Consider the following 11,133-nt stretch of genomic DNA (forward strand, 5'->3'; position numbering starts at 1 on the left):
CACACAGCGGGCACTCAGGAAATGATTGGTGAATAAGAACTAAACGCTAAGAGCACCTACTAGACGCCTATCGCCTGCTCAGTCCTTTCATGCACAGTGCATTGAAATCACTGGCCCAGGAGGGTAGGCACCCTACAGTCTTAATCCTGCCCATTAGGCTATAAACTTGTTGATGATAAGGACTTACTCATCTTTCAGGGGCCCTTCTGTAGTCCTTAATTCCAGTCCTTGAATAGGCTCAGGGATCAATAAATAGGTGTTGCATTGAGCAGACATTTTATAGCAGTCAACAGTGCGTGCCTCCCCATTCTCCAGATGGAGATAACTGAGGCTCAGGGGGAAACTGCCTAAGGTCGCCCAGCTGGGAAGCAGTGGTGCCAGAATTTTTACAAGGTCCAGATTCACCTCCTCAGAACAGGGAACATCAGTACAGACCCACAGAGGGGGACACATCGGGGAGGCCCGGGGAGAGAGGACGATGCGGCAAGGTGCTCACCACCCAGGGGAGACAGTGATTCGAATCTTGTTGACATCTTCATTAGTGCAATTAATCCCAGTGGCTGGGTAATAATCAACGGTGGTGACTGAGGCTGAGTCATTTCCCTAAGAAGATACCAGGTTCCCATCTGCTCCTCTGAGCAGGCCTTTGCAGGGGTGGGGAAATGCCTCCCGGGGCCACGCCCTCCCTGGTGCCTGACCCAGGTTCCTGCTTTGATCCTCAGAACAACCCGTGGGTACTATTATTGTCCCACTGCAGACGAAGAAACTGAGACCAGGGAGGAGGGGGGACGTGCCCAGGGCCACAGTGTTAGGCAGTGTCTATGCTGATGACGGCTGCTACCCCGGATGGTTTTCCAGATCGCCAATATTTTAAATGAGCAATTATTGCTGAATAAATTTTCACCCCCACCCAACTCCCTCTCACACCTCTGCCCTTCTTACAGGCTCCTCGACAGGCCCTTCCATTACCAAGCCCATGCAGACAGGTGTTGGTTATTGAAGATGTGGTAGAAATTATCTGTTTAACTTGACATCTACTCATGGAGCCCCAAGCCTAGGCAGGGCCTGGAATAAGGCCTGCAGAAGGGCTCTCCTATAAGATGACTGAGTCCTTATTGTCCAGGTTTATAGCTTCAGATGTAGGATTAAGAAAAGTATCCCAATAACCGTAATTACAAAGATTCAAACCACCTGGGTCAGGGTATTTTTTTTCTCATTTGCTCTGTCTTTTCAGGCCTTATATCCTAATTTTAATTGTGAAAATACAGCTCGACCCACTAAAACGCAAGAAACGAGCACAAAGAAAACAAAGAGGAAGCAAAAAAAGGAATATAAAACAAGATGCCGGGGTGGGTCCAAACCCATCAGTCGTTACAATGCCATAAGTGAGATACACTCACCTGGTAAAAGATAAAGACTCTCAGGCGAGGACATGAAAATAAAACAAAAGCCGGCTCTAGGCCATTTTATTTTATACCACGCACCTGAAATAAGATGACACGGGAAGACTGAGAATAAAAGAACAGAGGGAGACAGGCCCTGCAACCGCTGCTGAAGGAGGAAGCAGGTAACTCAGAGACGATGGAGCAAGTGTGAACGCTGGGCTGGCCAAGAAGCCCAGTATGTTTTCTCCTCACGATGGCTCTAGTTGTGCTTAGCTGTCTTTAACTTTATTCGAAACAATTCTATTAGCTTGTATTGTGCCAGCTGTCACCTCAGTGTGCATTAAAAATAAACTTATCAAAATTGGTGAATTTTTGCGTGGCCATTTTAATATTGAAGATGGAAGAAAATATGCAACATTTCCAGCGCACTGTGTTTTATTATTTCAAGAAAGGTGAAAACACAACTTGCAGTGCAAGAAAAGATTTGTGCAGCGTATGAAGAAGGTGCTGCGACTGACTGAACATGTCAAAAGTGGTTGGTAAAGTTTTTTAGTACTGTTGACATTTTGTCTAAAAAAATTCTTTGTTGTGGGGCTGTCTCATGCATTGGAATATGTTTAGCAGCGCCCTTGGCCCTTGGCCCCTACCCACTAAAAGACAGTAGCGGGAGATAGCTGACATACTCAAAATAGCCAAATCAATACCGGAAAAAAACAAGATGGACTTTTTGGCCAACCCAGTATGTGTTTTACCCTGCTGGCTGCCCACCAGCAGACTGAAGTCTGGGCCCTACTGCAGAGGTCTTGACTCAGTTGGTCTTCAGCAAGGCCTGGTCATCGGTTTTTAAACCTGCTAAGGTGATTCTATATGCAGCCAGGGTGGGGGTGAGAAAACGGCCGCCAGCAACGTGTCCCTGGACAACGTGTCAACTGGGGGAGCAGAGTGAGGAGGAGTCCTTGTCTCTGCAGGAAGGAAGTATTGTGAGGAAGCAGTGCGCAGGAAGCACCCAATAAATGCCAGACTGACTGACCAACTGACTGATACTCTCCCTACAGAAACTTCCATGGTGACTGACGAGGCAGTAAATTTCTCCACACCCAGCTGTTAGAGCTGGGGAAGCAGATCCTACACTGAGATGGCTGTTGGTGTAGGAAACGAGACTCTGGGTCCCAGCCTAGTCTGTGTCTGCCTGGGGAAGGCCACCCCAACTCTGGCCTGTGCCAGGCGTGTGCTTCTGGGCTCTTGCGACAGACACAGAAATCCAATCCACTTTTGGTGACACTAGGGCATGTCCTGAAGATTTCTGCAAGGTTTAAATGGGGCTCAAGCTGATCTCGACACCCCTGGGTGTTAGGACAGCATTCTTGGCTCAAGACCACTGACTGGACAAGGAGTAGAGGCCTTCATTTATTGAGCACCTGCTACATGCTTGATGCTTTACACACATCGTCTCCAGTCCTCCCCACAAGCCCACAAGCCTCCAATTCGCAGATTAGAAACAGACCTTCCACCACTGTTTAGTAAGCACCCATTATGTGCTCAGCACCATTCAGGGGGTTCAGAAGCAACCACACAGCATGCAAAGTCCCTGCCTTCATGAGGCTTGTACTTCAGTGACGAGGAGCAAAGTCCAGACAGGGGCAGGAATGTGGCCGTGGCACAGCTGACAAGGGGCCTGGAAGGCAGGTTCTTGGCTCCCACACCCAGGGTTTTCCTACTCTGTCCTTCTCGCCTGCCCCCATCCTTGCCCATGGGCCTTGGGTCTTCCCTCGCTACCATGGGGGTTTGGTTGCTCATTTTACAGTTGAGAAGAGTCAAGCTCTTTTTGCGGAGCAACAGAACTGGAGTTCTCAATGTTCTCAGTGGCGCAGACTCAGAATCTTCCTCAGCCTTCAATGGGAATCCAAGTCCCCACACCTTGGCTGGAGAAAACCTTAAAAGGTATGAGTGTGCAGTCTGAGCCCAGGCATCTGGAGGGACAAAGAATTCCACACATGCCCTGGCTGGTGTGGCTCATTGGATTGGGTGCCAGCCTGCAAACCACAGGGTTGCCAGTTCAATTCCCAGTTGGGGCACATGCCCAGGTTGTGGGCCAGGTCCCTAGTGAGGGGTGCATGAGAGGCAACCACACATTGATGTTTTTCTGCCTTTAAAAAAGACTGTTCCCTGCAGCTCTGAGGCCTTCCAGGGTCAGCAGGCAGTGTGTAGAGCTGCCAGCCACCGTACTGGGTATGTGTTTAAGTCACAAGACCTGACAAAACTCCTCTGCTCGGGAAAGAACGGACCAGCTCCCCGCTGGGACACCCCACCAGTGGTTCCCCTGCTCCCAGCTCAGAATGCCCAGGTCAGAGCTGCTGAGAGTCCCTGGGCAGGTTACTGAAACTCTGACCCTCACTTGGGAAAGAGAGACAAGAGTAGTATCACCTACGAAAGACAACAGTTATAACTTAGGGCAGTTGTACCAAGCTAGGACTCAACCTCAGAGAATCTTATATAGTCACACCTTTCCAAGTTCCCCTCCCCACACCCAAAACTTCCATTTTCTCCCCATCCAGAACCTTCCTGCTTGCCCCCCATTCTTGCTCCCCATACCTTGGGCACCCTACCATCCTGAAGCTGCTTCCTCCTCCTCCCCCGGATCTTTTCTCTTCCTACTGCCTGGCCGCTGAGACGCAGGACCCTGGGCTCCCCTCCTGGGTCTTGCCCATGCTGCTTCCTCTGCCCGCTCCCCTCGTCCATCCCACCCAACCCTTTGAAAAACCTGAAAACCCAATGACCTAACTCGAACATGCAGAAGAGTCCTGAAAAGGATCCTACCACCATGATTCAGCTGACGTTCCCATGTTGCCAGATTTGCTTCAGATTGTTTAAAAAGAAATAAAGTGTTATTGTTCATTATCCCTGGGCCCCCTCCTCAGGGACAGTGTGATTCCGGAGCTTCTGGTTGCTTCCTGAGCCTGTTTTATGCTGTCAGTACCTATCTGTGTCTGTGCCCAGAAACAGCGTATGGAACTGTGCTGTGTGCATGTTTTTAAAAATGTATGTGGACGTACTCTTCGCACCCCCACCAACTTGCGTTGGTCCTACAGCATGCCTGCTCAGGTTCATGCACACGCATGCACATCTCGCTGTCTCCTGTGCCTCGGTGCTTTCTCTTCGGGCCCCCTCCTCCAGAAGCTCACCAGCCTGGCTCAGTGTCCCTTCGTCTCCACTATCTCGGCTTCTTACCCTGCATTGTCACTGTTTACTAAGCTCACGGAGGTGACTGGATGGGGACAGGGGTCAGTAGGCACTGCTGCTCTGGCCCTCGAACTTCCTTCCGTCCACAGATAACACCTCACCCCACCTTGGCTGGAGTGTGGGGGGTGTGCACGCATGAGTGCACTACAGTGTGTTTGTCCCTGTGAGATGTTTAAGGAGGGAGAGAATCTTAGCTCGCCCTCATTCATTCACTCGGCATGTGGACTGCACCAGCCAGTCTCTGGGGGAGAACGACATTCATCTCCATCTGGCCACCACAGAGTCCAAAGGCTGCTGAGATAAGAGCCACAAAGGAGATGGCAAGACCATGGAGGAGGTGGGTCTGCCCCAGCAGAGAGGTTAGGGAGGGCTTCCCTGAGGAACAGTGGAGAACCATGCAAGAGGAAGGCAAATAAGCCAGGGAAGATGGGTGGGAAGAGCATTCCAAGCAGGGGAACAGTGTGGGCGAAGGCCTGGCGGTGGATGCAGTATGGAAAGGTGAGGGTGAACAGTACGCATTCGTGTTGTGCAGGCCAGCAGCTCCCGGGGCCTGAGAGTAAAGGGAGCCTGGGCAAGGGTCACAGCAGCAGGGGGACAGAATCAGATTTGCATTTTACAAAGAGCTCACTGGGTGCCATGGGGAGAAGGGACTGCGGTGCTGGGATGGAAGCAGGAGCTGTGAAGAGATTACCACAGTGCCCAGGCAAGAGAAGCTGGCGGCCCAGTCTGGTCTGCTACCTCTGGAGGCAGGGAGAAGTGGGGGAAAGGGCAGGGCTCAACCTGCACACGGCTCCAGCTTTCCTGGAGAGCAAAAGCAGCACCAGGGGCCTCCCTCCCCAGGCTCAGGAGGCTGCAACACAGAACACTAACCAAAAAGCAGAGAGAACAAAGACCAGAGGCTGTTTCCCTCTCCGGCTGCCTAGACAGGCCAGGACAGGTAGGACGGAAGATGGCGGGTGGCAGTGGCAAGATAGGAATCCTGCTTCCTCCTCCCTTGACAAGGGACCTTGGAAATGCTTTCGAGGCTGGCTCCTCCCCAGCCCCTAGGACCCTCCTGCTGCCTCTGCCTCTCCTCAGGCTGTTGCCCAAGTGGTGTGAATTGAGCTAAGCCCCTCCCCCAAAACTCCCTGTCCCTGGACGATTGCCCCTGACAATGCCTGAAATGCCACCATTATAATGCAGCCATCCTTAGAGGTTCAGCTGGTTCTGTTCTGAATCTAATTTATCAGGCCTCATTCCCTCTGCCAAGAGAGGACTGGGCAAGTGAGGGCAAAGCCAGAGAGATGAGAGGAGCAAAGGGTTGCTGGGGCGGAGTTATTGAATACAAAAGCCAATGGCTGGCCCGGGGCAGTGCCTAGTCAGCTGCCACCAAGCCCCAGGTCCTGGTGGAGAGACGGAGCTTCCTTACCCAGGGACCCCTGAGCTCCTGGCATCAGCCACTGTGAGCTGTGAACCCCGGGGTGAGTGCCTTTACTCCTGGCCTCAGTGTACCCTTCTGTGAGACAGGCTGTCACTGCCAAGGGCAGGCACAGTGGCAGAATGAGATGCTGTAACATCCATGGCCATGCCAGGCATACAGGAGGCGCTGGACAAATGGCCGGGCAGACCACTGCAGTCCACTCACCCATATGGTTGGAGGGAGGCTTCACGGACAGGGAAAGCCTCCCTGTCAAATTGTTCAGGCTTTCCAGCTGTCACTAATAAATGTGTGCATGTGTGTCTCTCCGTGTGTTTGCTTAAGGAAGGGGGGGGTCTGTGTGAAAGAGTCCATGTGAATGTTTGGGCAGGTGGATAGGAGTCAGCTGACCGCATGCCCCATGCAGGCTCCAGCCTCCATGGTTGGAAGGAGACCAGCTGCCTGGTCACCTCTGGGCTGAGCACAATCATTACCCTTAACAGTGGTATGTGGTTGCTAATGTTCGCTGCTGTGGTTTGCTAAGCACTCACCATGAGCCAGGCCTGGGACTGGGTCCATCACACACATTTGACCTCACCAGCTGAAGGGTTGCTGTCATTGCTCCCATTTCACAGATGCAAAAACTGAGACTCAGAGATGTTAAGTGACCTGCTCAAGGTCACACAGCTGAGGAGGGTCTTAAACTCACACCCGGCTATCAAATTCTGTGCTTTTAATCACCAAAAGGTGCAGGGTACCCCAGCTGTCTTCCAGGAGGACACAGGTCCCTTTCATCAGCCTACTAAGCCCTGCTTGCCACGAAGGCTCCCCACATTGGGATGGAGATGTTCTTGTAGCAACCTGCCCAGGTGAGGTCAGGAAAGCAGGCCAGGCTGGGGGCTTACTGGGACCCAGGTCTGATTGGAAGAACAAGATTAGTCCTATTTTACACATGAGAAATCTGAGGTTCAACAAGGTCAAATTTCTTGGCCAAAATCAAAAAGGCAGAATTCAGTCTAACTCCAGAGCTGGATCCTAACCACTCCACTCCTTCCAGGACAGGCTGGGCCCCTTCCCCAGAAGTCCTCCCTGATCTCTAAGGTCTCTGCTCTGACAGTGCTCACTTCAGACCAGCCAGGGAGTGCCAGAGCCACTGGGCTAGAAACAACCGTCCAGCTTCACGTCTCAATGGGGACAACCATCCCCGAAGGGCTCCCACTGCCCCCAAAACCCAGTCCTGTAACTGTACTCGTAATGAAACAACTCCATCAAGTGCAGGGAGATTGTCAACGTTTCCTCCTCCGCATCCACCTCCCACCCCCAGGAATGGCAGCCCTGGAACTGTGCAGTGCACACCCTGTCCAGTTCAGGCACACAGTAGGTGCCTTAGCTGCATTTGCTCGATAGTTTTCAATAGTTGCTCATTATAGCTGCCATGGATTGAGGCCTCCTTTGATTCTTAACTCTTTCCTAAATTATTTTATTTAGTCCTCAGGCCGACCATATCACCAGGAAGGTAGTATGCTTGTGCCCATTCTCTAGGTAAGAGCACAGAGGCACAGAGCGGCCAAGCAACTCATCCCAGATTGCACAGCCAGGAAGTAAGTAAGGGCTGGCCAGGGCGGCACTCTTAGCCACAGAGCAGAAAGGTGGGAGCAGATTTCCTCCTGACCCTCCCTCCTGGGTTGGACACCGTCCTCGGTGACCTGCACCACCAAGCCTGGCCCTGTCATTAGTTCAGGTGTGACCAGCAGTGCCCACACCTGTCATTAGAACCAGGCTGCCATGAGCAGCGGCGTTGTTCACACCCTGTCCCAGCCCTCCCCGGTTTCAGCTGCCAGAAGGCTGACACACAGGGAGGTGCAGTGTTCTCCATGCAGGCACTCTGTGCACTGGTTCGCACTTGTGCAGCTCAGAGCTGTGACCGCCTGCGTGTGACGGTCACAACTTCTGGCTCCCGGGGCCTCTCAACTGGGGCCTCTCCTGGCTCCTGGTGATGCTGGCCCACTCACTGTCTGGGCACCTTCCGTGTGCCAGGAGCATTCTCCTTCTTGTCACATTTACTCCACCTTGTAACATCTCGTAGGAGATATTAGCACCATTGCTGCTTTGCAGATGAGGAAACTGAGGCTCTGAGAGATTCCCTGACTTGCTCACAACAGATGTGGCAAAGCCAGGGTCAGAAGCGAGGCACTCTGCCCCAGGGTCAAAGCTCCTACCCACCAGGCCATGCTGAATCTCACTGGTAAACCCACATGCCTCCACACAATAGAGAAGAACCCCAGAAACTTGGGTAAAAGAATCACTTGGGGACAAGTGCCCCATGACCTATGACCACATCTCAGAGCAACAAGTACAGGGCTAAGCACTGGGTAACACTTAAGAGATTCTTGTTGAGTTAATGGGGCAAGAGGCTGTTTCCCACACCACGACCCAGTCCATGAACTTGACCCCATGCCGAGGAAGTAAGGGGCAGAGGGGTGCACCCAGCTGAGACTACTTGGAGAAGCACCTGGCACCTACTTGGGGCTGCGACTGTGCAAGACTATGGGAGCTCAAAGGAAGTCTTTCGCTCCATCCTAGGGAGATAATCAGGAAGGCTTCCTGCAGAAGGACACTTCTAAACTGAGATCTGAGATCAATCAGATCAGTCAGCCAAGGGCAGAGGCGTATGGAGAGGGAGGGGCAGGACCCAGTGTTCTTGCCACCCCAGGCCCTCAGAGTCCCCCACAGCTATAAAGGATGGGAATCCTTTCTTCCTACCCTCTGCTGAAGAGGCCGAGTCCCTCTCAGCTTGTCAGGTCCAAGCCCAGGCCCTGGGGGACTGGAGGCAGGGCAAGGCCTGGCCCATCTCCTGGTGTGTGGGTGTGTGCATGTGTGAAGAACTGGAGGGGCCCTAGTCTTGATGGGGGTAGAACAGTACAGTCCTCCAGGGCTGGCACAGAGCGTGCAATTGTGCAATGCCTGAGAGAGAACGGCTCGGGGACTGGACAGGACCCCAGCTGAGTTGAGAGCCAGCTGGACTCAGCCACAGAGGAACAGTGTGCAGGGCCCTGCCCCATCTCTGGAATTGTGAAAGTGCAAGGAGGCCGGGGTTGGGGGAGCCTCAGACAGGAGGGCAAGAAATGCCTCTGAGCTTGAAACAGCCCAAAGGAGAGGTGGGGGGCGGGGCCAGTAGGATCGATGCGCAGTGGAGTTTCTGAAAGGGCTGTGCCCACACGTCTGCACCAGCACTTGTCAAACAGGTCTGCCCGGGCTGGACCACACCAGCAGGGTGGGAGCCCTGGCCAGTCTCGTTACCTTCCTTCATCTGGGGCCTGGGAGGGAGTTGGGAGCTGCTAGGAACAAGGGGAGGTGGGGCGCAGGGTGAGTGCATCTGGGAGAGAATACCCGGGCCGGTGGACGGTGCAATTCCGAGCACTCCACCTGCCAGAAGCCTCTTGTAGGAAGAAATTTAGTAAAGTGCTCCCTCCTCAAGTGTCCCCTCCCTAGAGAGGGGACAAGGGAGACGTCGAAGTCCTGCTCCCTCCCTCATTCTCAGCATCTCCACGAGATTCCCCTAAACCGGTTATTAAGTGAATACATTAGGCTTATCAAAACGGACGTGGGCTGCCATCTCAACCCAAACACATCAAGACATGTCATTCCCTTTCCAAGCCGCCCTGGGAACGCCAGGCTCAGAGACGCCGCCAGTTTCGGGGCTAGTGGGGCGGGGGAAAGGGAGTGCGGCACGCCCCTGGCAAATCAGGCAGCCAGAAGGTCTGGACACCGCCCAGACGACACCGCCAGCCCCAGCGCGGATCCCCGCGTGGCAGTTGCCAGGGGCCGGGGACAGAGGGTGCCTCAGCCTGCGCCCCCCAGCCAAGCGCCCCTACGCCCACCGGTTATTCTGAACGAGGCTCAAACGCAGGACGGCAGGTGCCGGGATGTATTGCCGCAGGTGGCAGCCCCCACAACCAGTGAGCCTTCTCCACTTCTAGCGTACCTAATGCCAGTAGCACCTGCGAGCTCTCCAAGAAGCTCAGGGGAACGCCCCCTTCCACACCTCAGCTCAGTATTCCCGCCCCCGTCCACTCCGAGACAGAGCTTCGTAGGTCGCCTGCGCGCCCCCCACCCCCGACCCCGGCCTTGGGTGTAGTGTCCTCAGGATACACCGCTCCCCACCTGGGCGGTGCTTCCTAGCCCGGGAGGACCCCTGGCGCAAGGACGACCCTGAGTTTCCCAATACCTCCAGCTCAGTTCCCCGCCATCTAGGCGCTAAGTCAGTGCTCTCCGAGCTCCTTTAGAACTCACTGTTGCCAGCTACAGTGTTTTCCCTCGGGCGCCCCCAGCCCATCCTCATTGCAGCCGGGCTTCCCGGCTCTAGGCTGATCCTCGAGCCCCGTGTTCCAGCGTGAAGCTCACTCCTGGCTCAGTTCCCCGCCCCCTGGGCCTCCCAGGACGGTGCTTCCTGGGCTCCCTGCAGCGTTCAGGGCCCGGCCGTGCACCCCCCCCCCCCAACGGAGCTTCTCGACCTAGTGCGCCCCGCGGCGCGTGGGTTTCGCGGGGGCGTCTGCCAGCGGTGTGCGGATGCCTCCTCACCTCCGGGTCTGCACCGTGGGGCTGTATTTGCCTTTGTTTCTCTTCTTAAAGAGCGAGTTCATGGTGGCTCTCGGGGTGCGCTGGTAAGCAGCGGGTCGCAGCGCGGGACTGGGTACTGGGCGTCGGGGGTCCCTGCGCGCACCGAGGGGCGACAGTGGGCGCAGGTGAGCGAGCGACAGCGCGGGAGCCCGAGTGCGGCGCGTTTGAGGCACTGGGTCACTACTCGCAGGGGGCGGGGCGCCCTCGGGCCAAAGGCTCTCGCGGCCGCTCCCGGGAAGGTGGTGCTTACCTTCCCGGAGGCGGAGCTACGGGGTGGGCGGGGCTTCCAGACAGTCCTGCTAGCGCCTTTGGCTGCGAGAGAGCCGGTGGGGTGCCCAGCACGGGTTGGGGGTGGGGACACGGGATCTTTTCCGGATACCTTCCCCCCAGCCCCACCCCTGCCAATGGCTGGGTAGGCGGGCGGGGTCTTACAGGCCACTCTCCTGAACACCCTCAGCCCCACCCTCACCCCTGAGTCTGGCGCGCCCCCTG

At 54.9% G+C, this 11,133-nt stretch overlaps 1 protein-coding gene across 2 annotated transcripts in view; it reads right to left on the reverse strand.

The window, feature by feature from the left end:
- The window catches only part of PPL (periplakin), a 45,745-nt gene extending 34,913 nt beyond the window's left edge, over positions 1–10,832 (reverse strand). For both annotated transcript variants that reach the window (XM_037143497.2, XM_037143496.2), the window contains exon 1: positions 10,603–10,832. In XM_037143497.2, coding sequence (XP_036999392.2) covers positions 10,603–10,664 — 62 coding nt within the window. In that variant the 5' untranslated portion in view covers positions 10,665–10,832. The remainder of the gene's footprint in view (positions 1–10,602) is intronic.
- Between the last annotated feature and the right edge of the window lie 301 nt (positions 10,833–11,133).

Source organism: Artibeus jamaicensis, unplaced genomic scaffold (assembly GCF_021234435.1).
Source record: "Artibeus jamaicensis isolate MK-2021 breed Jamaican fruit bat unplaced genomic scaffold, CSHL_Jam_final contig_700, whole genome shotgun sequence".
Lineage (NCBI taxonomy): Eukaryota > Metazoa > Chordata > Mammalia > Chiroptera > Phyllostomidae > Artibeus > Artibeus jamaicensis.